Below are 27,054 nucleotides of genomic sequence, written 5' to 3' on the forward strand. Positions count from 1 at the left end.
TTGTTTCCTTTGAATTTCGCTGTCCCGTGGCTAAAAATATCGGCCTAATTAATACTCTCTCTTGTCCCTTCCCATCCTACCGCGTGGTGTGTGGTGTGATTAAAAACCAACGTCGTCAACGGCCAAACCCAACACCGAACCGAACGCCCACGCACCAAACACACTATTAATGGTGCTCGTTTTGCATCGGCAGATCTTCCGGCTCCGGTGAGCAACTGCACACTTTACAACCGAACGCAACAGTTTGCCGAGATCCAGTGTACGCCTGGCTATGACGGAGGTCTACCGCAAATGTTTATGCTGGAATTAGTATCCAAAAGGACCGGAACAAGAAGGTGCGTTACATATGTTTGCGTACAGTAGGGTGCGTGCGCTATTTCGGAGCAAACAACAGGCTATTTAAGTAATTGCTTGGTGACCAACTCGAGACAAATTTGTTGCTTCTTTGACTATCAAGTAGTAGCTCTAATTTATTCTACATTGATTTTCAACGCCATACCCAAGATAAGTGTTTACAGAGGTTTCCAAGATAAGTGTGTACACACGCACCTTGAAAAGATCTGAAACAGGTTTTGTACGCGAGCCACGGTTTTGATTTTATGCATTACATAGTGGTGACACCATCGCACAAAAACATATGCTAATTTGAGAAATGTTTTAAATGATGTTGCGATATTCGTTAGGGAAAAATTTCCTTCGTTGAACTTATTAGCCATTTTCTGCTATCCTTTCTTCAGAAGATTTTTTCCTTAAAATTTCAATAAATTTAACCCGAATTTTCCACCTTCCCTAGATTCAACTTCTCCAACAAGCACGAACCGTACTTCTTTTTGGACCAACTGGACAAGTTAGCTGGCCTAATGGCCTTGGAAAACAACTCGCTGACGTGCGTAATCTATTCCGTCAACCAAAAAGGACACAGCCTTGGTGTAATTTTACCCGACTTCGAAATCGGCAACAATCGTCCGCTCCGGATGGGTAGGTATTCTTTGTGCGAAAAATGCCAGTACACATTCTCCAATCTAATCCTCTTCAACTCTACAAACTGACTGATTGGCCAATAATTGCAGCGAGCAAACACTCGACCGAATGGCTTCCAATAGCCCTCGGAGTCCTGCTTACCATCACAATATTGGTCCTCTCGATTACAACCAAAGCGTACCTCGGCCAGTGCTGGGCCAGCTGCTGTCGACGGAGAGAAAGCAAACGGAGTGATATGAAAATGGCACAGCAAACAAAAAATATTGTGATAACCAGCGATTTCGAGTGCGGAACTAACTGTTTGAAGGTAAGAGCCTCTTCAACTTGATTTGTTCAACGCATCCCTCATTTCGCCTCGTCAGGCTAACAATGCATGGTTAGATCCTGTCGATAGAAAATGAACTCGTTCACTCATGCTAATACACCATCACACAAATTAACCCAATCCGAATGTTGATTCGATTGCTCTGCCCTCCCTACAAATGCTATACGATAAATTTGGAATCTGGTGCACACAAAAGCTGAAAAACGTGCAAACGCACAACCACCACCAGCTGCCGGCCAGTTTGCGGAAGAAAAACACTTCAAAGGACTCAAATGATGACGAGCCGGATCCGGACGTGATTCCAGCGCAGTTCAATATGAGTAAGTATCCAACCAAGGCCACTGTGTCCAGGTCAATTACTATAGCAACTGATAACTGTATAATCTGAATGCGCGGTCAAATGAAAACAAATGAAAAGTAGTACTTTGACTAGGGTTACCAACAGTTTTTATTTTGAAGGACTTGTCCTTAATTTTGACGAGTTTGGGAAGCGTCCTTTATTTTACCTAAAAAGGTCCTTAATTGTAGTTTCAAATCTAGACATATTTCAAAATTATTCGACAGAGCGAGCTAGCGTTGTTAGCACGGCACATTTGTCGTCAAATGAACTGCGACACACGTATATTCCACAAGGAAAATTAATCAGTTTGCTTTATGACGCCGTAGCAGCTGCATCATGATTGCAGTTGCCCATCAAACGCAGATCGCTCGTTGGTTGGCCATAACCGTCAATATTGGGGATGTGGCCTGAGAGACTCAATAAAGAACTTAAAGTTATAAATAGAAGTACCGTGTGTCCGTTTGAGTCATACGTCGCTCGCCTGCCAAACAAGCAACATAATGGCTATGACTGCCGGAAGTTGCTCTCGTTTCTTTGCTGTGTGCAAAGCTTATCGTGCGCACGATTTGAAACGAACGCGTTGGGAAAGATTAATTTATTTTAATTCTTTGTATGTGAGTTGGGCTGATAATTCTCATGTCAAAATGCTTTTGGTGGTTTGTAAGTACCTAGAGTAATGGACCTATTACCACAAACGTTTCATATTTCGGATATACGTTATGCGTTTTTATCATAAAGGTATCCAATAGCATGCGCGGACTCAACTTTTTCGTGCTTAAAGGCACTAGTTAGTTGGAGATTTTCGTGGGTTAAGATTGAGTTATGTTATATCAGTGACCAAGACAGTGGCTGCGGTCCAATAGGAGGTTGATGACAGTATATTATCATTCTCCGGGCAAAACCAGCCTAGAGGTCGTGTGGCATCCGGCGGGTTGAAGTGTCTCAACCAAGAATTGATCCACTGAGTTCCTGTTCCCATGTCGCAAGAGACGACTGAAAACAGGAGTCCTCAAATCAAGGTGTTTCTCCGTGCCGAGGACTGAATGGCTGGCAGAACTAAAACATGCCAATCGCACACGGAGTGTCGTGAGTCTTACCCTTGTTGTGTTGCGCGAATCACTGGACCCATTTCGGGGTATCTTCTAGCTGCTGTACAACAAGTGCTGATGATGAAATGTGTAAAGGGCGAACACGAAATTATTGCGACACTGAAAATGTCATGCCAATTTTCTTATAATGTTTTAAATCAAACCAAAATTTTAGGATAGTTTTATACATATATTTACTTCAAAAATCAAAAGAAAAGTTAATCGATGGAGCCTTGAGCGTAAAATTGACGCATTTTCGCTTGATGCCCTCCATCAAAGTCTTTACAGTGTCATCCGGTACCAATTTCTCAGTTTTTTTTCCATTTTCTTAACATGTCCTTCTCGTCTTTGACTGTCTTCTTGCTCTTCCGAAGTTCCCGCTTCATCATTGCCCAGTATTGCTCCACCGGGCGCAGCTCCGGACAGTTTGGCGTATTCATGTCCTTTGGAATAAAATGGACAGAATTGGTCTCATTCCCCTCCAGGACACTTTTAGAATAGTGGCATGATGCCAAATCTGGCCAAAATAGCGGAGCTTCGTCGTGCTGCTGCAAGAACGGCAAAAGGCGCTTCTCGAGGCACTCAGATTTGTAGATCTCGCCATTTACTGTGCCCTTTGTCACGAAAGGTTCACTTCTCAGTCCGCAAGAGCAGATGGCCTGCCAAATGAGATATTTGGAGGCGAACTTCGACATTTTCTTCTTCTTAAATTTGTAGTCCACATAGAACTTGCTCTTGCCGGTGAAAAACTCCCGGAATTTGCTTAAAATCGGCTTTTATATACGTTTCGTCGTCCATCACACAGCAGCCATATTTTGTCAACATCTTCTCGTAGAGCTTCCGCGCCCGAGTTTTAGCCGTCGATTGTTGCCGCTCATTGCGGTTTGGGAAATTCTGTACCTTGTATGTATGTAGTCCAGCTCTCTTCTTTGCATTCTGGACGTAGCTCTGCGACATGCCGATCTTTTTAGCCAAATCACGGCTTGAGACGTTGGGATTTGCTTTAATCATCCGCTTCACCTTTCCCTCCGTCTTTTTGTTCTCCGGTCCCGGTTTTCTTCCAGCTCCTTTGCCGTGGTCCAACGTCAACCGCTCCTGGAACCGCTTCAACACTTTGGAGACGGTTGAATGGTGAAAGTTCAACATTTTTCCCAACTGCCGGTGCGACAGGTCAGGAAATTCCAGGTGTTTGGAAAGAATTTGTTCTCTCGACTCGCGTTGGTTCACCTCCATTTTCGTTGAATCGAAAAACACGACTTCGAGTTTGACAGCATGTAAACAAACACATCAATGAGAAAGTGTGCAAAATTTGGTTGATTTTTACCCAATGGTAAAAAAGTTATGCCCTGTTGAATGTGTCGCAATAATTTCGTGTTCACCCTTTAGTGTTGTAATATGGTTGTAGTGTGGTTAGAGTAGCACAAATTAATCTTCAGCAAAACCGCACAGCAACTATGAAACTATCCCGCCTTGTGCAGGAAGGAATAGCTTTCAGAGATTTGGTTCAATAACCATATTTCCACAAAGGAAACTTCTATATTAGAAAGCTACTTAACCCCGTCTTCGTAGCTTTGGACAAAAATAGCATGACAAATACACATGAAATGCCCCGTGCTTGTATACTTGCGAATAGTTCTATTGACGCATGTCTCATATCTGACCTCACAACTCGCGATACTTGTGCTGTCACGGTAAATATGACTGTTGACAACATAAACAAGAAATTCGTCTATTGTTCGGCATATTTGCCACCAAAGGAACCATCACCTTCTGATGATTTCAAAAGGGTTCTATCATACTGTGGCAGAAATGGGTTTCCCCTCATAACGGCAGTGAGGCAAATGCCCACCACATAATTTGGGGCAGCTCAGATAACAATTTGAGAGGCATCGAATTAATGGAATACTTAAGTAGTACAAATCTGCACATTCTTAATGCAAGAAACCGCCCAACATTTGCACGAGTTGGCAGACACGAGGTGTTAGATGTAACTTTCTGTTCTGACGGTATAACGCATGAGTTGGCAAACTGACTCGTACCAAACGAGCTCGAACCGTCGTCATCTGATCATAAGTACATCTTTGATCATCTCGCGTCTCACTAGATATTGTCACATATCGTAAGTCCAAATCTACGAACTGGGACCTGGGTTTCGTGGGTATCTTCCGACGATTGAATCTCCAAGTGACTTGGATGAGGTCGTGGATAGAACAAACTCACACATAGTAGCAGCATACCAAGAGGCTTGTCCGCTTCGAGTTATGCGTGCTTCTAGAGGAACACCTTCGTGGAATACCGAACTTGTTCGACTCAAAAGCTTATGTGGAAGAGCTTGGAATCGCAGACGCCGGGACAGGTCGGAGGCATTTAAGTTGGCTCGCAAAGCATACATAAATGCCCTGCGATTCTCTGAGCGAAATGGTTGGAAAAGCCTCTGCACAAATGTCTGAAGTCTCAACGAGACTAGTAGATTAAATAAGTTTACTTTCGAAATCGAAAGACTTTCATGTCACTTCAATTAGAACTGCTAATAGTGAATGCTCGTCTGACGAAGATGTAGTACTCAACTGTCCCTTTAACATACACTTTCCAGGCTGTACGACAGTGACGACTGCCCCTGAATTCTTTTCAGGTAGTTCTGATTCTTGGGTATTTGCTCGTAGAATTGTGACAACCGAATCGATCAAATGGGCGATTGAAAATCTGGAAAAGGATGGAATCATTCTAGTTCTACTACAAAAAAGATATGAACACTTCAGCATATTTTGAAAATGATTCTTACATGTAGTCTTGCAACAGGATACATTCCATTATCGTGGCCGGAAATAACTGTAAAATTCATTCCCAAAGGTGACCGCGTCACTTATGAGGATGCAAAGAGCTTTAGACCGATCAGTCTGACCTCCTTCCTTCTCATATCAGTCGAACATTTAATCGACCACTACATTCGTGATGTTAGCTTGGGCGAGCACCCGCTGCATGCAATGCAACATGCATATCAGCGGGGGAAGTATACTACCACCCTGTTACACAATGTTGTCTACAAAATTGAAAAAGCTTTTTCACAAAAGCAATCAAGTTTAGGAGTTTTTCTCGATATTGAAGGTGCTGACTTGACAACGTGTCTTTCGAATCCATTTTGGAAGCAGCACGAGGTCATGGAGCACCTTCATATATCACGAACTGGATACACGCAATGCTTAGCAACCGACATCTGTGCGCATCGTTAAGACAAGTAGAGATAAGGAAACTAAGTGTCTGTGGATGTCCTCAAGGTGGTGTGCTGTCACCTTTTCTATGGAACCTTGTCGCCGATAATGATCATCGGTATTTGCATTAGCACACTTTTTGATTTGATGCAACAAGCTTTATGTCAACGTTGCTTATGTGTTGTTGAGCAATGTTGTCTTCATGTAGGACAATCAGTTAATTCAAATAAAACATCAATGGTGCTTTTCACGCAACGAAGGATTACAACCGGTGCTCTCCATTGCAGTTCTTTGAAATTATTATCGCAGATCAAGTTAAGTACGTTGAGGTAATTCTTGGGGACTCAAACCCAAGTACATTCAGTGGATCTACACAACAATTGTTAGACCAATACTGGCATACCTTGTTTGGTGGCAGAAGGGATAAGTCATGACAATCCAATCAAATCCTTTTAGAACATTCAATGTGAGAATTCCTCTTCGCGAGGAATGGCTGTTTGGCTGGATGGAGCGACAACTTGAAGAATACGTAGTTTGTTATACTGACGATCCTTTGTTGTAGCGCCGAGCCGGTGGTGGTGTCTATTGTCATGAAATAAGATTAAACCAATCTCATTCGCTTGGATACTGTACCGAATTCCATACAGAAATCTTTGCGATTCTGTGTGGCGTACAATCAGCACTTCAACAGGGAATTTGCGGTAAAAGAATTTATTTTTGCTCTGACAGCCAGGCTGCACTGAAAGCACTTAGTTCGGCAAATTCGAGATCGAAATTAGTAAGGAACATATTCAGGAGTGGTTCAGCTCTAGCCCAAGAAACAATCAAAATGCATGGAGGATCTACCATTGTTTTATTTTGGTTTTAATAAAAATTCTTTGAAGCCGATGATTTTATCACGGTTTTATGCAGTTGTCATTTTATTTGTTCCGTATTTACGCTATAAAACTTTGTTATGACTTCCACGATAAAACTTTAAGGTACTAGTTTTAAGAATGGTTCTGAATACTTTTTTAAAGCTAGAATAAAACAAACATAAAACAAATATGTTAATCATAAAACAGTTTTATCGTAATTTATTCACCGACGAACCGACGTGCTACATGGAACAAAAAATGCGTCAGATGCTGTCTTAATTCTCGACAAACATATGATTACGGCCTAAAAGCCAACTGTCAAAATCCGCTTTGAATGGAAATTCCGGACAAACCGTTACACGCCAATCACAGATGTTGGTAGTAAACAAAAGAGAAAAATTTTCTCTTTCATAAACTGTTGTGAACTGTGATCGACTAGTAACGGTTTGTCTGGAATTTCCATTCAAAATGGATTTTGACAGTTGGCTTTTAGGCCGTAATCATATGTTTGTCGAGAATTATTTAAATTAAAATACGTTGTTACACTAGCGGCATCCGTATAATGGTCCGCGTGGTAGTCTTCGACGATAAAACAAGAGCACGCAAATTCCAAAGTTTATCTACGTTGTAACAGGTATGCTAGAACGAACAAACTTTCTTTTATTCATGTTAAAGATCGTTTTTCCAGCTTTTTATTACCTTTTGCATGCACTATTTCACAAAACTGTCTTTTAAAAGCAAAAAGAGTAACAGAATACATGCATTCCAATGAATTCTGAATATTATTTTGATGCGAACAAACAGAAATAACACTCTAAATTTCACCATCGCAAATTTGTTAGGGTGCAGGAACTCCACACGTAGCGACGCACAGTGGCGGGTCTTTAAACAAAAGTCGGACAAAACCTCAAACGTTACCTAATTTGGCTGTAAATCGCAATTTAAGCTAATTTTGAGGTGCTGAGCTTATTTTTGATGTCAAAAGTTGAAAAATATTAAATGCATTTTTTCATACAGTGTCATTGAACCTTTCTTATAACTATGATCCAGTTTTCATGATAGATTTTCTATTACTGTTCACCAATGTCAGCAATGTCATAAAAAATGAAGAACACTACTTTAAATCCATTGTATAACGTGTTGGTTTACTGTAGATTGTTTAACTATTTTACACAAAACACCATGCACCTCCATATCAGCAACAAAGCTTCAAAATCTCCTTAAACCTTTTTGCGCACCTAGGCGCAGAACGAGACCATGATATTCGAAAAGTAGAGGTTATTTCCCATAGAATGTATTCTATGTGACCGTTCCGAAATGATTCCGAAATTTGTACAGAATACATTAGTGAAAAAAGTATTTGCGATCTGACCACCTCAAACATATTTGAACTAAAAAGTCATAGTTCCAAGCAAATTTACCAAACGTATTTTATTCACAAACCAAGTTCTTTCGTTCCTCTACACAATGAAACTAGTTGTGCTAAAATCGGACCAAAATCAAGAGAGCAACATGCATTTGAAGTGAACAGAGCAATGGTGGTTTCGGAAATGAAAACCATTAAAAAGCCTGGACTTTGCTATGTTTACACTCATGTTAAAAATCGTGTTCTTGTACAATGATTATAAAATTTTGAATATAGGTCATACAATACATGAGAAATTCAGGAAAAATATAAAATATCAATATTTCAAAAATAAATTTTTGAGGTTTTGGCCAGCCTCCAGCCACTGTGCGACGTGGCGCCACTGTTTGTCTTATGATGCTACCGCGTAGTAGTCTGGGAATGAAAATTTGTGTGTTTGCTTTCTGTCAAAACAAAAAAGGTGCAAGGATTAAAAACTTTCTATTCCGATTTCGATTGTGATAACGTATTTTACTTATAATTCAAATTTAGATCAGTAATATATTAAGCTTAATTTCAGTTGAGCTGTCGGTGAAACTTCTGTTTTTGTGCTTCCCCTTTTGGCTTACATATTGTATATCCAAAATCAGATTGTTGAAAATTGCTTGATGGTCTCTTTCTGGGCATATTTGCTTGGACAATATGCATTACAAGGTCTTGATCAGGAACAAGATGCGGGAACGGGTGCTAAAGAGAAACAATTGGAAGATCCATTCCACGAGGACCATATTGCTGCAAAAGCTTATTTTAAATGGCAGATGAAAAAAGTGGAAACAATATTTTTGACTAGATTCAGAAGTTGATGGCAAGGACGTGTAATAGGTTTGCTTGCGATGTGAATGGATCGCTGAGGCAGCACCGACAAGCATGGAAGAAAACTCAAACCAAAAATATCCAAAAATACTATTATTTGTTTAAACTATAATATTTTTTAGATTCCAGCTCCGAGCAACTTTTTGGGTACCATTTGAGTCCTAGAACATCTGCGCAAATTCTTAGCTTGATCCCTGAAACTATATTTTTGCGCCCACCATTTAAAGTTTACATGGGATTTTATATGAGAAAATTAACTTTCACAAAATAATTCCTCCAGGAGTCGCCCATTGCTTCTTAAAAATAAACCGTTACGTGCCTTTTGTAGGAAATTTAACACAGAAACAAAGTCTCGAAAACTACGAAACGATCTGACGCTTGAGAAAAAAGTTATTAAGCTGAAACCAATTGATGCTCTGACGATCGATAAAATATTCATTGTTTCTAGCACCACTGTTGTTGGTTGTCCAATTATATGCAATCTTGTTTTGATCTTCTCTTAATGTCTCCAAATCATTTTTCTATACTGTCTGGCAACTTCGCAAGAGTTTTCAGGGATAAATTGAGTCTTCTTTTGTACATAATAAGAGAAAATTAAAGATTTTGTATATAATTCGACCGTCAGCAGCAGTGATGCTATGAAAAGTAAAATTTTCATTAATCTTCAGGGCATCAATCGGTTTTTGCTTAATAACTTTTTCCACAAGCATCAGATCGTTTCGTGGTCTTCTAGACTTTGTTTCCTTGACAAATTTCCTATAAAAATCATACATCTATTTATTTTTAGGAGGTAACGGGTGACTCTTGGAAGAATTAATTTGCAAAAGACGTTTTCCCCATTCGAAATCCCATGTAAACTTTAAACAGTGGGCGCAAAAATATAGTTTCACCGATCGAACTAAAAATTTGCAGAGTTGTTCTGGGAGCTAAATGGGACCCAAAAAGTTACTCGGAGCGAAATTTTATTTTTTTCATATAACCATGTCCCACTCTATTGACTACCTCAAATATCTCCTATTCTGTACTAATTACTGGCCCTCATTCTTTAATATTCTAAACCGGCTTTGTCTCTTATATTTACTCACGGATCCGCATCACGCCTGCCTTAGCATGCCATCCCGGGTTTCCTCCTAACCGTGCTCTTCATCACTACTCTCATGCTTCACACCACAGTTTTGGCTTCGAGTCCTGGCGACATCAGCTTGTTACCGGCGCGCAGAGGCTCTCCTCCTGTCGTTCTCTGTCGTACTGTCAGTCGTTCGCTTCACTTCGATTCCGTGGTGACCGACGAATCCGTTAATGAATCGTCCTCCTGATTAGGCAAATCTGAGAAAACGGCTCTGAAGGCAACGCCAGTTAGCTTGTGTTCGACCATATCATAACGATGCATGTACCCTTTCCGGTGTTGTTTTCCGAGATGGGTGATCGTACCGACCCGTTATTGATCTTATGTGCTGGTCACCGTTTGAATCTTTCTAGGTCCCTCGACTTGGCTCCCATAGCGAACCAGGAGAATGTGTTGCTTGATTGTAGCTTGTGCTAATGGATCCAATCAAGCCAAAATGGTCATGTGCGTTTGATGTGTCACTTTCTAATTGTTATAAAATTGGCACTATCAGTCCCAGTTTCAGCAAAGTATTTTCACATATTTACCCTATCTACTGTCCGTATTTAGAATGGACCATGGTAAGTTTCCAATATATAGATTTCGAAGCTGAGTCTGCTAAACGTCTATGTTCAACGCCCATACTATCGCAAATAACAATCAAATACCAATTATGGGTGGAAAAATGTTTTTCGCAATATTATTCTAGCATTGTTAGACGCCTCTGGTCTTGCGATCTAGAACACAGGAAGCAAATTCATCAAGCAAAAATGGACTGCAAGAAATCACGAATTCACACTGTATTACTGTGTAACAATAACAGTATAACTAAATTTGTTTCCTTGCATTCATCTGGCAAATTTTGTAACTGAAACAGTTCATTCGAGGAGCATAATTCGGGAAGCATAACTCGTATTATACGGAATGGTCTCGCACTAGTGTAAGCAGTTGTCAACGAAAATAAGCATACATTTAGAAGCTTACGATTATCAATCTGTCAAAAGTGCGCAGCGTCGCTATCTTCGATGAGGTGAAAACAAAAGTTGAGCAAGAACGACGGTAGGTAGCGCTAATGGCACACATAGAATTCGCTAATGGCACGCAAGAATTCGCGAATTATTCTTCATAGTGTTATGTCTGTTTGTCTGTGGTATTACCACTACATACGCAGGTGAAGGAATTGCACACCTTCTGTAATATCAATATACTTATCGAGAAGCATACCCTGATTCAAACATGGCGGAGCAATCTGTCGTAGTTTGATAGTAGCGATCGCTTCATTTCAAAACAATCGTTATTTTGTATTGGACGCTTGTTGAATGCCTCTGTCACGTCAGTTCGTCGGTGGTTTAATGCTAACGCTCAAGTTATTTGATTTCTACACGGTAAAAAATTCTCACGTTGATGTAAAGTGATTTACTGTTGAATTCGCACTACTTGTCAAACATTACAATGCGATGTGCTAATCCTTTAGAATATATCATATCAAAGCACAACGAAATCAACAGTAAATCACTTCAATTTAGAATACTTTGCATACTGCTGCTGATGGATAATGCCTAAAAGCCTATACGTTTTTCATACGATCTGTCTATGTATATCGTTCGATTCCTTTGCCTGAAAATAAATAATTGCATAAAAGATTTGACTACAACAAATCCTGTATGATACTTACGCTCTAGAATACCCTGGGTATGCCACAAGTTATCTACTTTTTGCTTGTTTGTAAGAGGTGTTAGCGTACTCGCGCTTTGACATTTAAAACAAAAGCGGAACCATTTAAATTCAATAGATTTATATAGTAGTGCGAATTCAACAGATATACGTTTCAATTTAAAGGTGGTTTCCATTGAATAGTTCTTAAAGATCGGTTCACTTTGCTACTAGTTATGAATCATTAGAAAATCAATACCAAATCACTTCAATTGCTAGTGATGGAAGATTCAAGTGCAAAATCATTTGGATTGGACGTGTCCATTTTTTACCGTGTATAATAAAACCACTTGAAAACACTTACACTATAAGAATTGTCAACAGATTTTCGTACTCTTTGTTTACTTGATCGTACTGTAGTAGCTATCAACCGCAAAGAAGCTACTTCACCAGGAGCGGATCCAGAAAAAAATTCGGAGGGGGTCCAAAATTTCGACTTTATAATGTTCATTGTACAATACGTAATAAGCACCATCCATAAATGACGTAGCATTTTTTGAGTAATTTTTAACACCCCCCCTCCCCCATCGTAACATTTCGTCACAAACCTCTAAATCCCCCCTGGTAATTACGTAGCTTTACGGTAACTCTCCCCCCTCCCCCTATTCTTTTTTAAATAAAAAAACGATGTTAGTTATTCCCCTTTAAAAAAACTACGTAGCCTGACATGACCCCCTACTCCCCCCCGTCGTCACACAACATCACAAAATGCAAAACTCTCCCCTCCCCCATATAACGCTACGTCATTTATGGATGATCCCATATGTAATACCCTCATTTAATTAAACTCAGTTTTGGTAATCGAATCTGGTTTGCAAAGATTTTGAACTTAGAATGAATTAAAAAAAGAAACTTTTTAAAAATTCTCAAGATGCTAAAAATTTTCGGGGGGGGGGGGGTCCGGACCCCCAAGACCCTCCCCCTGGATCCACCACTGTATATGACCAACTTTTACTGTCAGCTAAACTTTTCCTAACGACTTGTTTTCTTATTTTTCTCGCACACAGTTTCGTCTTCCCCATTGGCATCGTCACCTATGCCTAGTTCCAGAGACAAGGTAAGATATCCGATTCATCAAATACGGAGTTGTCTTCGCAACGAGAGAAATAGCGTTTTGGAATTGGGGTTTCGGTGTAGTGGAGTGCACTGAAACTGCACCGTTTTTGCTCTTTTTAGCAGAAGTGCAGAAAACTGGCAGAAGTGCAGAATGTTCCATTGACACTTCTGCTAGAAAGTTCAAAACCAGTGCAATTCACTACACCGGTGTCAATCAATCGAAAATCCCAAATGTAATCGAATCACACTTATTGTACCTCCATTCTCCTGATCCAGGACGACGGTTACGCATTTGTCGACTACTCGGCAAACTCGTACTACCTTAACCCGATAGACCTGACCAACCTCAGTGGAAATATGGGGCTGGACAGCGGCAGGGTGACAACAGCAGCCCAACGTGAACCGACGACCATGGAAGGCAGTAGAAATGGAGTAAGTCTGCCCATCAGCGTCACAGCCAACGGATCCGATCTAGATATCAACGTGATTAAGGATTGCCTCATGACCACCAGGGTACCGGAGAGCTGTGTTTGACCGGTAACTTACCGGTCGGCTTGCAAGTGGCTCCTAGTGAGTGGGAAACAGTGCAATTTTTTACTCGATTTTCCTACTTTATATTTAGTGTAAATCATGTGCGTAGATGCGTAACATATCTCTCTTTCGCTCGATGTCGCTGATTTTCGGCGAATCTTTTCGTCCTCGTGTGGAATCATGTAAAGTTGTGAAAGGTGTTCTTTTGAGAGTAGAACGAAGTATATATAACTATTTTACTAAGAGAATAAAAGAAATGTTCAGATTTTGTATTTCAGTTGGGATGAACTCATTGAAAGAAAGCCTGAAAATCACATCAAGATTGCAAATATAATTTTTAACGAAACTGTAGCTAATACTTTTACAAACTAAATTGCGTTAAACCCAAATGTTTTACTGTTACTGTTAGATCTTATTGTATTAAAGATCCCTCAAAATCATATTTTCATAATCACTTTTTTCAGTTTTTCATATTTTTTTTTCTATATCTGCTACAACAAAGTAATCTAAATGTAACCAAAGCTCAGTATACTTATTTCAGCTTACATATATCGATTAAATGTTAGGATCAATTTGAGTAAAATGCTCGATATTTGCGATCGACGCTCTCCATTAATGCTTTACACTGTCATTTCCGGTACGTTTTCTGTTTAAATCCACTTCCTAATCATATTATTTTCGTCCTTCGCCTCGCTTTATCGTGACTCAATAGGTTTCGATCAGACGAAGTTCAAAACAGTTGGGTGAATTCATGTTATTCGGCACGTGGTGCCTTTGATCAAGAATGATTCATTCATGGTGCCTTTGATCACAAATGGTTCACTACGATTACCAGAAGTGAATTTGGCCTGCCAAGCTGTCAACATTAGACGGTTTTTTTCCGTCGGAAACGATCCCACACAGCAAAATTTTCCTAACTCATTAAATTTTTCGATTCCGGCAATTGCTTGAAGTCCGCTATGATGTAGGCCTCATCAATGATGCAGCACCAGTATTTTTGGCAGCATCGTGTAAAGTTTTCATGGGCGCGTTTTGACAACACTCTGCTTGTGTTCGTCTCGATTTGGGAAGTTCTGCACATTGTACGTTTTCGATTTGGATCGCTTCGCCCTCTTGATGAAACTGTTGAGAGTGTACATGGCTGCAATATATTTACCTGTCGCAACAACTCTGCAATCAGTTCTGCAGTGAAGAGAAAAGTGCAAACACAAAACATTGAAATCCATTCCGTGTAACAGTCCGTGCAATAAAAACGTTGTTAACCTTCCGGCAGACGCGCTAGTGCACTGAGTGCACGCTGCTCTGAAAAGCTAGCGATATCGTCTTAGAGCATCAGCGGCTGCTCGTTCATATGCGCGACGTCCAGAGGGTTAACAGTCGGTACGAGTTGTGCGTTATTTCATTAATATCGCGAGTTCCCCGAGTTGACTCCGTTATCGCCGGTGTTGGCCTATCCACTTCGCTACCTGTTGGGTGTCTGCCGGTTAATCGCAAAGGTTGTGGGCTCAGAACGTGTGAGGGAGCAGATAACGTTAGTGCCGTTGTGCGTGGAAATTTTTACAATTGAGGTTATGTCGCTCGGCGAATAACCAGTTGCAGTTGGACTGTGTGTTACGTCATCGCGAGGGTACGGTTGCACAGATCTGAAACGAACTTTGTGAGTGTTTTGGTTTCGATTGCTGGTGTACGAAAACGGAAAATTAAAATGAGCGAAAAATATTTATTCGTCCGGTTAAGTAACCAGTACTATTCCGTGTGGAAGAAACGCATGGAGATGCTCTTAAAAGTCGAAGATTTGTGGTCGGTTGTATCGGAGGTAAAACCGGAAGCGGTAACTGATGCGTGGTCGAAACGCGATCAGAAAACACTAACTACTATCGTTCTGTATATTGAAGATAGTCAGCTGAATTTAGTTCGTGATGCGCTTACAGTACCGGATGTGTGGAAAGTGCTCAGGGATTTCCACGAAAAGGCGACAATGACGTCGCGGGCGGCATTACTTCGGCGGATTTGCAGTCTCAACGTGACTGAAGAAGAAGACATCGAGAAACATCTCTACCCAGTCAAAAAGGGCAAGTTGCTGGCTAACGGGGGGCTATTTGCCAACTCGGATGCGCTAATTGCCCTTCAATTTGCCAGCAAATTGCTGGCAATTAAGGGGCTATTTCAAAAGCAACATTTGGGCGATTTGCCGTCGTCATTTTTTGCCGCTCTACTCGCCTTTAAATGGCCCGCGGGACGCGCCATTTAATCACCCTTAATTGCCTAATATGAAAATTACAAATATTACTTATTTTCGGATTCACTATCTACTCACATAAAAGTATACTAGGTAATCAGCACTAAACTATAGGAAGAATCCATGGTAAAATTGGTATCACTGGACGATAGTGTGAAGATAAAAGTGATTCTCGTCGATGGTTCCGTAACCACGTCCGCTGGTATCGGTGAAGGATTGGTGAAGTGTGTTGATGGTGAAGAAAAAGTAGTGGACATTTTATTCAAAGATGTGCTATACATTTCGGTTTTGGAAAGTGGCTTGCTATCAGTGCGTAAACTAACCCAAAATGTAAAGTTTGAAGCATCGCGGTGTAATGTTGGGAATAAACAAGGAAAAGTTGTTGCTACGGCTTGTTCGGAAATTTGTATATCCTGAAGATGGCAGAAGACGCGCTGCTGAGCAATCAGGAATCAGGAATCAGAATATATTGGCTCAAATGGCACGTTCCCCGTACATAGTCGGGGATCTGTGCCTTGCCGTGTGTTTTCATCATTTCCTGAGCGGAAGGAAACGACAAGGAGGTGTGGGGAAGTAGAATTGGAAGGGTGGGAAAAATAACAGCACAAAACAAAAATAAACAACAGGTAAGTTAAACTCACAAGTAGTTCAACTTGCCTGCGAATAAGCCTAAAGCTTTTTACCACATTGGATAAGAAACTTTAGTATGTCTCTGAGTTTCAGTCGACCAAACATGGTTTTGTCTATATAAGGACGGCTGAAGACTCGAAATCGCAATTGCGCTACCGCTGGACAGTTGCATATCAGATGATATGAGGTTCCGTAGTCGGATTCACAAAGATCACATGAAAAAGACTCAGCGCGCTGAATAGTTGCCATGTGATAATTCAGTGTACAGTGGCCGGTTAAAGCCCTCGGCAGCATGTCGCAGTGGAGCTTCGAAAAATGTAGGAGATTTTTCGAAACCACTGGGCATGGTTGTTCTAGAAACGCCTTTGTTTGGCGACACGTTTGTAGATTTCTCCAATAATTGCGGTGCTCGGACGAAGCCCAGGACCGTATTTTTTCCCTTATCCAACTTGTCGAAATTGGCAGCGCGGGCTCAGGACTAACGAAGTCAATCGCTGAACCTGCCCTGGCCAATTCGTCAGCCCATTCATTTCCAGTAATACCGCAATGTCCGGGCACCCAGACAAGGTAGATAGTGTTGACCATGCTTAGTTCTTCGATTTGGGTTCGGCACGCGATCACTAGCTTGGACCGGGATTTGTCTGAGCTAAGGGCCTTGATTGCAGCCTGACTATCGGAGCAGAAGTTTATAACTCTGCCGGACAAACTCAGTTGAAGGGCCGATTGCACCCCGCACATAATCGCAAAGATTTCTGCTTGGAATACAGTATAGTATCTACCTAGTGAGTGAGATTGTTCCATTCTCATTTCACGACAGTAGACACCAGCACCAGCACGTCCCTCCATAAGAAAACCGTCAGTGTAACAGACCACTTGCGTTTGTTGTTGTCTTTCCATATAGCCAGACAACCACTCCTCTCGAGAGGGAATCTTCACATGGAATGTCCTGTAAGGAAAACTACAAGTGAGTGTAATATCGCTGGGAGCAAGAATATGTTCACCCCATGTAACCATTTGTGACCACAATCGTGTATGACTGGTAGCAAGATCAACATGGTTACTGTTCCAAAGCCCAGTAACCTGCAGTCTGTATGCACATGATAGTGCTTCTTGTTTGAGGTGTATGTGTAATGGTTTGATATTTAGAATTGCCTCAAGAGCAGCAGTCAGAGTCGTGGTGAAAGCACCAGTCAACGCCATGAGCGCCATTCTTTGCAGATGGTTTAGCTTTGACTGGACTGTCACCACATCTCCCCTCTGCCACCACACAAGTAGTGCTTCCATTTCCCGACGGTTTTCAGCTTCCCGGGATTCGGGAAATAAATAATAAATTTCCCGGGAAATCCCGGGATCCCGGGAATACAGAAGAAAAATAAAAAGGTGAATGATTTTCTTGAAAACAAAAGAATAAATCGAAAAGTTTTCAAACCCGTTTGATTGCATGTATATCTGTCCTACAGGCAGTTGTCAGAAAATGGCGATTTGGTGGCCTACACACCATTCAATCATTCGATATCTCGTCAATAAGTTTACGCAACATCAACTTCTTTTGATAATTTTTCTTGGGTATATGTATAACCTAAATTTTGGTAGTTACGCTTACAATTGGGACTAAACGCAGCTGCTGGAGTTACTGTCCAAAATTGGAATTCGTTGTTCTGATACGATGGAATGTAATCAATTTAATGCAAAGCACTTTCTTTAGTAATCTTGAATGAAAAGATCGAGCTGCTTCAGGGTACTGTGCAGTTATTTCCGATCAAATGAGAAAATGTGATATATGGAATCCATTTCCGTCACAGTAAGATCAGTATCATTTAGAATTAAGTGTGAATCAAAATCAAGCAGATAATGGACGAACTGTACAGCGATGGACGAAGCCCACCATCGATTTCTTGTTACGGGTGAGTATCTGGATTGTTTGATCTTATCCCTTCAAAAATCCTTTCTGCATCCTTGAAAGCGACATTCAACGAGCTTGGATGCGCATGATGTTGGACAGATACAGCGTTATGTATTTCTTTTCATATATTCAAAAATTTACAGATATTACACCTACGGTATAACAAATTAGACGAAATATGCATTTGATGAACCGATCAAATATTTCTGCAGACGTTCTAGAAACATTCCTTATTTTAAATAGGGTTTGCGTTAAGCATGATATCACTAAAAACCATCGCAAGTTTTGTAACATACACTCAACGATTTTTTAAGAAAGCACCGCGCGTCACTAATGCTACAATCTGCATTCACTACTCACTCCAAATGTTTGCCGGTAAAAATATTTCCTGCAGAATTTCTTTCGCAGAACCTAAGCCTTTTGAAATAAATTAAAAATCTTTTTTCCCGGGATTCCCGAATACCGGGAATGGGAAAACACAATTTCTCGGGAATCGGGCATCCCGGGAAATCCAAAAATCCCGGGATTCCCGGGAAATAATTTCCCGGGATGGAAGCTCTACACACAAGGCATCCGTATGACAGTAATGGACGTACAATTGTCGTGTAAATCCAATAGATGTATTTAGGTTTGAGACCCCAGGTCTTTCCAAAAGTTCGTCTGCACTGCCCGAAGGCCTTGCACGCTTTCTTGACTCTGAACTCAATGTGAGCAGACCAATTCAGTTTGGAATCCAATATGACTCCAACGTATTTGACTTGATCTGCACACAGTAGCTCAGAATCAAAGAACTGCAAGGGACGAACCCCGGTTGTTATTCGCTTCTTCGTGAAAAGAACCATTGAAGTTTTGCTTGGGTTAACTGATAGTTTAACTTGTCGACACCACTGTTCGACAGCTCTTAATGACTGTTGCATTAAGTCAAAGATGGTTCCGATGCAAAACCCAGTAATTAGTATTTGGTAATCGTCAGCAAACCCGTAGGTTGGAAATCCAAGCTCATTGAGTTTCTTCAACAAGCCGTCAGCTACTAAGTTCCATAACAAAGGTGACAGAACGCCGCCCTGAGGACAACCGCAAATACTCAACTTCCGTATCCCAGCCTGTCGCAGTGACGAGTAAAGTATGCGGTTACTAAGCATTGCGTTTATCCAACCTGAGATACATGCAGGTATCCCATGACCGCGCGTCGCTTCCAGAATAGACTGGAAGGACACATTGTCAAAAGCACCCTCAATATCTAGGAATACACCCAAGCTAGATTGCTTGAGCGAGAAGGCTTTCTCAATGTTGTAAAGAACATCGTGAAGCAGAGTGATCGTGGATTTCCCACAGTGATATGCATGTTGCATTTTGTGCAGTGGATATTGAACTAAACTAACGTTCCTGATGTGATGATCGATTATCCGTTCCAAAGCTTTCAGAAGAAAAGAACTTAAGCTGATAGGCCTAAAACTCTTGGCTTCTTCATAGCTTGAGCGCCCCCCTTTGGGAATAAATCTAACAGTTATTTCTCGCCATGCTTTCGGGATATACCCGGTAGCAAGACTGGAAAGCAAAATATTTTTCAAGACATGTTTAAGAATATCAAATCCCTTTTACAGTAGCACGGGAAGTATTCCATCTTTTCCGGGTGATTTGTATGGAGCAAAGCTGTCAACTGCCCACTTGACCGATTCAGTGGAAACCAATGTGCGTGCTAACGCCCACGAGTCTGAATCACCAGAATGAGATCTGTGAACATTGTTCAACTCCGGATCGATACAACCTGGAAAGTGTGTGTCGAAGAGACAATTAAGAACATCTTTTTCGTCCGTCACATAAACACCACCTCTGGTTTTTAAGGAGTTCATCTGAAAATCATTCGATTTGGAGAGAATTTTATTTAATCTGCTAGCCTCGTTCAGACTAGAGACATTAGTGCATAGGCTTTGCCAGCCAACCAGTTCTGCAGATCTAAGACATTTCTTATATGCACTACGAGCTGACCTGAAAGCCCTGGAGTCATCACGCTGACGCCGGTTCCAAGCTCTTCTCATAACTTTCTTCATTCTTTCAAGCTCAGCCCTCCACCAAGGGGTTCCCCTAGTCAATTTAACAGTACGAAGTGGACAAGCTTCTTCGTAGGATGCTAATATGAATGAGTTTGTCGTATCCACGACGTCATCTAAGTCGTCTAGTTGACTAATTGTTGGAAAATATCCATGAAATTTAGTCGCCAAGTTTTCCAAAAAGAGGTCCCAGTTTGTAGATTTAGGATTACGATATGTCACCACATTGAAGGTGACATCAAAATGATCGAAAAATATATATTTATGATCAGATAGAGACGGTTCAGTTTCATTTGGAACCTGCCAATTTCCCAGTTCATGCAAAATTCTATCAGAGCAAAGTGTTATGTCTAACACCTCCTCCCTCCCAGACCTCGCAAAAGTTGGTCGGTTTCCCACATTCAGAATATGGAGATTTGTACTACTTATGTACTCCATCAGTTCAGAGCCTCTCAGATTGATGTCTGAGCTGCCCCAAATGATGTGATGAGCATTCGCATCACTGCCGATAATGAGCGAAAGCCCATTTCTGCTACAATATGATACAACGCTTTTGAAATCATCAGAAGGAGATGATTCGTTATGCGGTAGGTATGCTGAACAATATATATATTTTTTGTCTACGTTTCCGACAGTCAATGTAACAGTGACAACACAGATATCGCGAGTTGTGAGCTCCGATATGAGACACGCGTCAATAGCCTTATTTGCAAGAATGCAAGCACGAGGCATTTCACGTGAGTTAGTCATGCCTGTCTTGTTGTAAGCAATGAAGGCAGTGTTAAGTAACTTTCCAAAATAGAAGTTTCCTTTATGGAAATACGGTTCTTGAACCAATGCTATGGAAGCTTTACCTTCCTGCATGAGTCGAGATAAATTCATAGTTGCTGTACGTTTATGTTGGAGATTGATTTGTGCTATTCTAACCATTGTTGATTAGAGAACTGTACATTTCATCACCAACATAAATTGCACAACATCTAGAGGACACCAAGCGAGTTGGGATGTTAACGCATTTAGCGAGCCATATCAGGTTTAAATGGGACATGATCATTTGATTCCCACGATTTGCGAAGAAAATAATGGTCCACTGTGTCAGAGATTCGCATAACACAGTAAGGGCAAAACCCAAAATGCTCCGTGCGCGACTGGCATATTTTAGACCCTCCAGTCATTAAGTCCTCGGCACGGAACTACACCTTGACTTAGGGTCTCCTACTTTCAGTCGCCTCCTACGACATGGGAGCAGGACTCCAGTGGCTCAATTCTAGGCCGGATACCACACGGCCTCTGGGCACATCGAAATTTGATAATCGAAACTCAACAAAACTTCGCCGAACTACCAACAGCCGAGAGTCTCAGCAAACCCCCAGCCAACAAAAATTCGGCAAAATTAAGTGGATCATCGGTGAAAAAAAATCGGTGTGTAGAGTGAACGTTCCGCTGCGTAATGCAGCATACTGGGGAGTTCGCCCAACTCTTCCCAGGCTCCGTTCGCCATTGAGAATGTTTTAAGCCCCCTCAACAATTGTACCCATAGCACGGGTCGCATGACACTATGGAATTGGGGTTCCCTGTTTGGTAGATTTTTACCACTGAAACAGGTAGTCCGTAGTGTAATTCTTAGCCGGTTGAAACAACCACTACCGACACTACACGGCTTATCTACGGCTTGTTCGGAAATTTGTATATCCTGAAGATGGCAGAAGACGCGCTGCTGAGCAATCAGGAATCAGGAATCAGAATATATTGGCTCAAATGGCACGTTCCCCGTACATAGTCGGGGATCTGTGCCTTGCCGTGTGTTTTCATCATTTCCTGAGCGGAAGGAAACGACAAGGAGGTGTGGGGAAGTAGAATTGGAAGGGTGGGAAAAATAACAGCACAAAACAAAAATAAACAACAGGTAAGTTAAACTCACAAGTAGTTCAACTTGCCTGCGAATAAGCCTAAAGCTTTTTACCACATTGGATAAGAAACTTTAGTATGTCTCTGAGTTTCAGTCGACCAAACATGGTTTTGTCTATATAAGGACGGCTGAAGACTCGAAATCGCAATTGCGCTACCGCTGGACAGTTGCATATCAGATGATATGAGGTTCCGTAGTCGGATTCACAAAGATCACATGAAAAAGACTCAGCGCGCTGAATAGTTGCCATGTGATAATTCAGTGTACAGTGGCCGGTTAAAGCCCTCGGCAGCATGTCGCAGTGGAGCTTCGAAAAATGTAGGAGATTTTTCGAAACCACTGGGCATGGTTGTTCTAGAAACGCCTTTGTTTGGCGACACGTTTGTAGATTTCTCCAATAATTGCGGTGCTCGGACGAAGCCCAGGACCGTATTTTTTCCCTTATCCAACTTGTCGAAATTGGCAGCGCGGGCTCAGGACTAACGAAGTCAATCGCTGAACCTGCCCTGGCCAATTCGTCAGCCCATTCATTTCCAGTAATACCGCAATGTCCGGGCACCCAGACAAGGTAGATAGTGTTGACCATGCTTAGTTCTTCGATTTGGGTTCGGCACGCGATCACTAGCTTGGACCGGGATTTGTCTGAGCTAAGGGCCTTGATTGCAGCCTGACTATCGGAGCAGAAGTTTATAACTCTGCCGGACAAACTCAGTTGAAGGGCCGATTGCACCCCGCACATAATCGCAAAGATTTCTGCTTGGAATACAGTATAGTATCTACCTAGTGAGTGAGATTGTTCCATTCTCATTTCACGACAGTAGACACCAGCACCAGCACGTCCCTCCATAAGAAAACCGTCAGTGTAACAGACCACTTGCGTTTGTTGTTGTCTTTCCATATAGCCAGACAACCACTCCTCTCGAGAGGGAATCTTCACATGGAATGTCCTGTAAGGAAAACTACAAGTGAGTGTAATATCGCTGGGAGCAAGAATATGTTCACCCCATGTAACCATTTGTGACCACAATCGTGTATGACTGGTAGCAAGATCAACATGGTTACTGTTCCAAAGCCCAGTAACCTGCAGTCTGTATGCACATGATAGTGCTTCTTGTTTGAGGTGTATGTGTAATGGTTTGATATTTAGAATTGCCTCAAGAGCAGCAGTCAGAGTCGTGGTGAAAGCACCAGTCAACGCCATGAGCGCCATTCTTTGCAGATGGTTTAGCTTTGACTGGACTGTCACCACATCTCCCCTCTGCCACCACACAAGTAGTGCTTCCATTTCCCGACGGTTTTCAGCTTCCCGGGATTCGGGAAATAAATAATAAATTTCCCGGGAAATCCCGGGATCCCGGGAATACAGAAGAAAAATAAAAAGGTGAATGATTTTCTTGAAAACAAAAGAATAAATCGAAAAGTTTTCAAACCCGTTTGATTGCATGTATATCTGTCCTACAGGCAGTTGTCAGAAAATGGCGATTTGGTGGCCTACACACCATTCAATCATTCGATATCTCGTCAATAAGTTTACGCAACATCAACTTCTTTTGATAATTTTTCTTGGGTATATGTATAACCTAAATTTTGGTAGTTACGCTTACAATTGGGACTAAACGCAGCTGCTGGAGTTACTGTCCAAAATTGGAATTCGTTGTTCTGATACGATGGAATGTAATCAATTTAATGCAAAGCACTTTCTTTAGTAATCTTGAATGAAAAGATCGAGCTGCTTCAGGGTACTGTGCAGTTATTTCCGATCAAATGAGAAAATGTGATATATGGAATCCATTTCCGTCACAGTAAGATCAGTATCATTTAGAATTAAGTGTGAATCAAAATCAAGCAGATAATGGACGAACTGTACAGCGATGGACGAAGCCCACCATCGATTTCTTGTTACGGGTGAGTATCTGGATTGTTTGATCTTATCCCTTCAAAAATCCTTTCTGCATCCTTGAAAGCGACATTCAACGAGCTTGGATGCGCATGATGTTGGACAGATACAGCGTTATGTATTTCTTTTCATATATTCAAAAATTTACAGATATTACACCTACGGTATAACAAATTAGACGAAATATGCATTTGATGAACCGATCAAATATTTCTGCAGACGTTCTAGAAACATTCCTTATTTTAAATAGGGTTTGCGTTAAGCATGATATCACTAAAAACCATCGCAAGTTTTGTAACATACACTCAACGATTTTTTAAGAAAGCACCGCGCGTCACTAATGCTACAATCTGCATTCACTACTCACTCCAAATGTTTGCCGGTAAAAATATTTCCTGCAGAATTTCTTTCGCAGAACCTAAGCCTTTTGAAATAAATTAAAAATCTTTTTTCCCGGGATTCCCGAATACCGGGAATGGGAAAACACAATTTCTCGGGAATCGGGCATCCCGGGAAATCCAAAAATCCCGGGATTCCCGGGAAATAATTTCCCGGGATGGAAGCTCTACACACAAGGCATCCGTATGACAGTAATGGACGTACAATTGTCGTGTAAATCCAATAGATGTATTTAGGTTTGAGACCCCAGGTCTTTCCAAAAGTTCGTCTGCACTGCCCGAAGGCCTTGCACGCTTTCTTGACTCTGAACTCAATGTGAGCAGACCAATTCAGTTTGGAATCCAATATGACTCCAACGTATTTGACTTGATCTGCACACAGTAGCTCAGAATCAAAGAACTGCAAGGGACGAACCCCGGTTGTTATTCGCTTCTTCGTGAAAAGAACCATTGAAGTTTTGCTTGGGTTAACTGATAGTTTAACTTGTCGACACCACTGTTCGACAGCTCTTAATGACTGTTGCATTAAGTCAAAGATGGTTCCGATGCAAAACCCAGTAATTAGTATTTGGTAATCGTCAGCAAACCCGTAGGTTGGAAATCCAAGCTCATTGAGTTTCTTCAACAAGCCGTCAGCTACTAAGTTCCATAACAAAGGTGACAGAACGCCGCCCTGAGGACAACCGCAAATACTCAACTTCCGTATCCCAGCCTGTCGCAGTGACGAGTAAAGTATGCGGTTACTAAGCATTGCGTTTATCCAACCTGAGATACATGCAGGTATCCCATGACCGCGCGTCGCTTCCAGAATAGACTGGAAGGACACATTGTCAAAAGCACCCTCAATATCTAGGAATACACCCAAGCTAGATTGCTTGAGCGAGAAGGCTTTCTCAATGTTGTAAAGAACATCGTGAAGCAGAGTGATCGTGGATTTCCCACAGTGATATGCATGTTGCATTTTGTGCAGTGGATATTGAACTAAACTAACGTTCCTGATGTGATGATCGATTATCCGTTCCAAAGCTTTCAGAAGAAAAGAACTTAAGCTGATAGGCCTAAAACTCTTGGCTTCTTCATAGCTTGAGCGCCCCCCTTTGGGAATAAATCTAACAGTTATTTCTCGCCATGCTTTCGGGATATACCCGGTAGCAAGACTGGAAAGCAAAATATTTTTCAAGACATGTTTAAGAATATCAAATCCCTTTTACAGTAGCACGGGAAGTATTCCATCTTTTCCGGGTGATTTGTATGGAGCAAAGCTGTCAACTGCCCACTTGACCGATTCAGTGGAAACCAATGTGCGTGCTAACGCCCACGAGTCTGAATCACCAGAATGAGATCTGTGAACATTGTTCAACTCCGGATCGATACAACCTGGAAAGTGTGTGTCGAAGAGACAATTAAGAACATCTTTTTCGTCCGTCACATAAACACCACCTCTGGTTTTTAAGGAGTTCATCTGAAAATCATTCGATTTGGAGAGAATTTTATTTAATCTGCTAGCCTCGTTCAGACTAGAGACATTAGTGCATAGGCTTTGCCAGCCAACCAGTTCTGCAGATCTAAGACATTTCTTATATGCACTACGAGCTGACCTGAAAGCCCTGGAGTCATCACGCTGACGCCGGTTCCAAGCTCTTCTCATAACTTTCTTCATTCTTTCAAGCTCAGCCCTCCACCAAGGGGTTCCCCTAGTCAATTTAACAGTACGAAGTGGACAAGCTTCTTCGTAGGATGCTAATATGAATGAGTTTGTCGTATCCACGACGTCATCTAAGTCGTCTAGTTGACTAATTGTTGGAAAATATCCATGAAATTTAGTCGCCAAGTTTTCCAAAAAGAGGTCCCAGTTTGTAGATTTAGGATTACGATATGTCACCACATTGAAGGTGACATCAAAATGATCGAAAAATATATATTTATGATCAGATAGAGACGGTTCAGTTTCATTTGGAACCTGCCAATTTCCCAGTTCATGCAAAATTCTATCAGAGCAAAGTGTTATGTCTAACACCTCCTCCCTCCCAGACCTCGCAAAAGTTGGTCGGTTTCCCACATTCAGAATATGGAGATTTGTACTACTTATGTACTCCATCAGTTCAGAGCCTCTCAGATTGATGTCTGAGCTGCCCCAAATGATGTGATGAGCATTCGCATCACTGCCGATAATGAGCGAAAGCCCATTTCTGCTACAATATGATACAACGCTTTTGAAATCATCAGAAGGAGATGATTCGTTATGCGGTAGGTATGCTGAACAATATATATATTTTTTGTCTACGTTTCCGACAGTCAATGTAACAGTGACAACACAGATATCGCGAGTTGTGAGCTCCGATATGAGACACGCGTCAATAGCCTTATTTGCAAGAATGCAAGCACGAGGCATTTCACGTGAGTTAGTCATGCCTGTCTTGTTGTAAGCAATGAAGGCAGTGTTAAGTAACTTTCCAAAATAGAAGTTTCCTTTATGGAAATACGGTTCTTGAACCAATGCTATGGAAGCTTTACCTTCCTGCATGAGTCGAGATAAATTCATAGTTGCTGTACGTTTATGTTGGAGATTGATTTGTGCTATTCTAACCATTGTTGATTAGAGAA

The 27,054-nt window shown here is 41.4% G+C and overlaps 1 protein-coding gene across 1 annotated transcript in view; it reads left to right on the forward strand.

Annotated features, from left to right (window-relative positions):
• Positions 1 to 13,695, forward strand: part of LOC131682056 (hemicentin-2-like) — a 297,123-nt gene extending 283,428 nt beyond the window's left edge. Inside the window, exons 14-19 of the mRNA XM_058963228.1 lie at positions 194 to 335; positions 794 to 978; positions 1,071 to 1,288; positions 1,503 to 1,626; positions 12,844 to 12,893; positions 13,169 to 13,695. Of these exons, the coding sequence (XP_058819211.1) occupies positions 194 to 335; positions 794 to 978; positions 1,071 to 1,288; positions 1,503 to 1,626; positions 12,844 to 12,893; positions 13,169 to 13,426 (977 nt within the window). The 3' untranslated portion in view covers positions 13,427 to 13,695. The remainder of the gene's footprint in view (positions 1 to 193; positions 336 to 793; positions 979 to 1,070; positions 1,289 to 1,502; positions 1,627 to 12,843; positions 12,894 to 13,168) is intronic.
• The last annotated feature ends 13,359 nt before the right edge of the window (positions 13,696 to 27,054 follow it).

This window comes from Topomyia yanbarensis, chromosome 2 (assembly GCF_030247195.1).
Source record: "Topomyia yanbarensis strain Yona2022 chromosome 2, ASM3024719v1, whole genome shotgun sequence".
NCBI classification, from domain to species: Eukaryota; Metazoa; Arthropoda; class Insecta; order Diptera; family Culicidae; genus Topomyia; species Topomyia yanbarensis.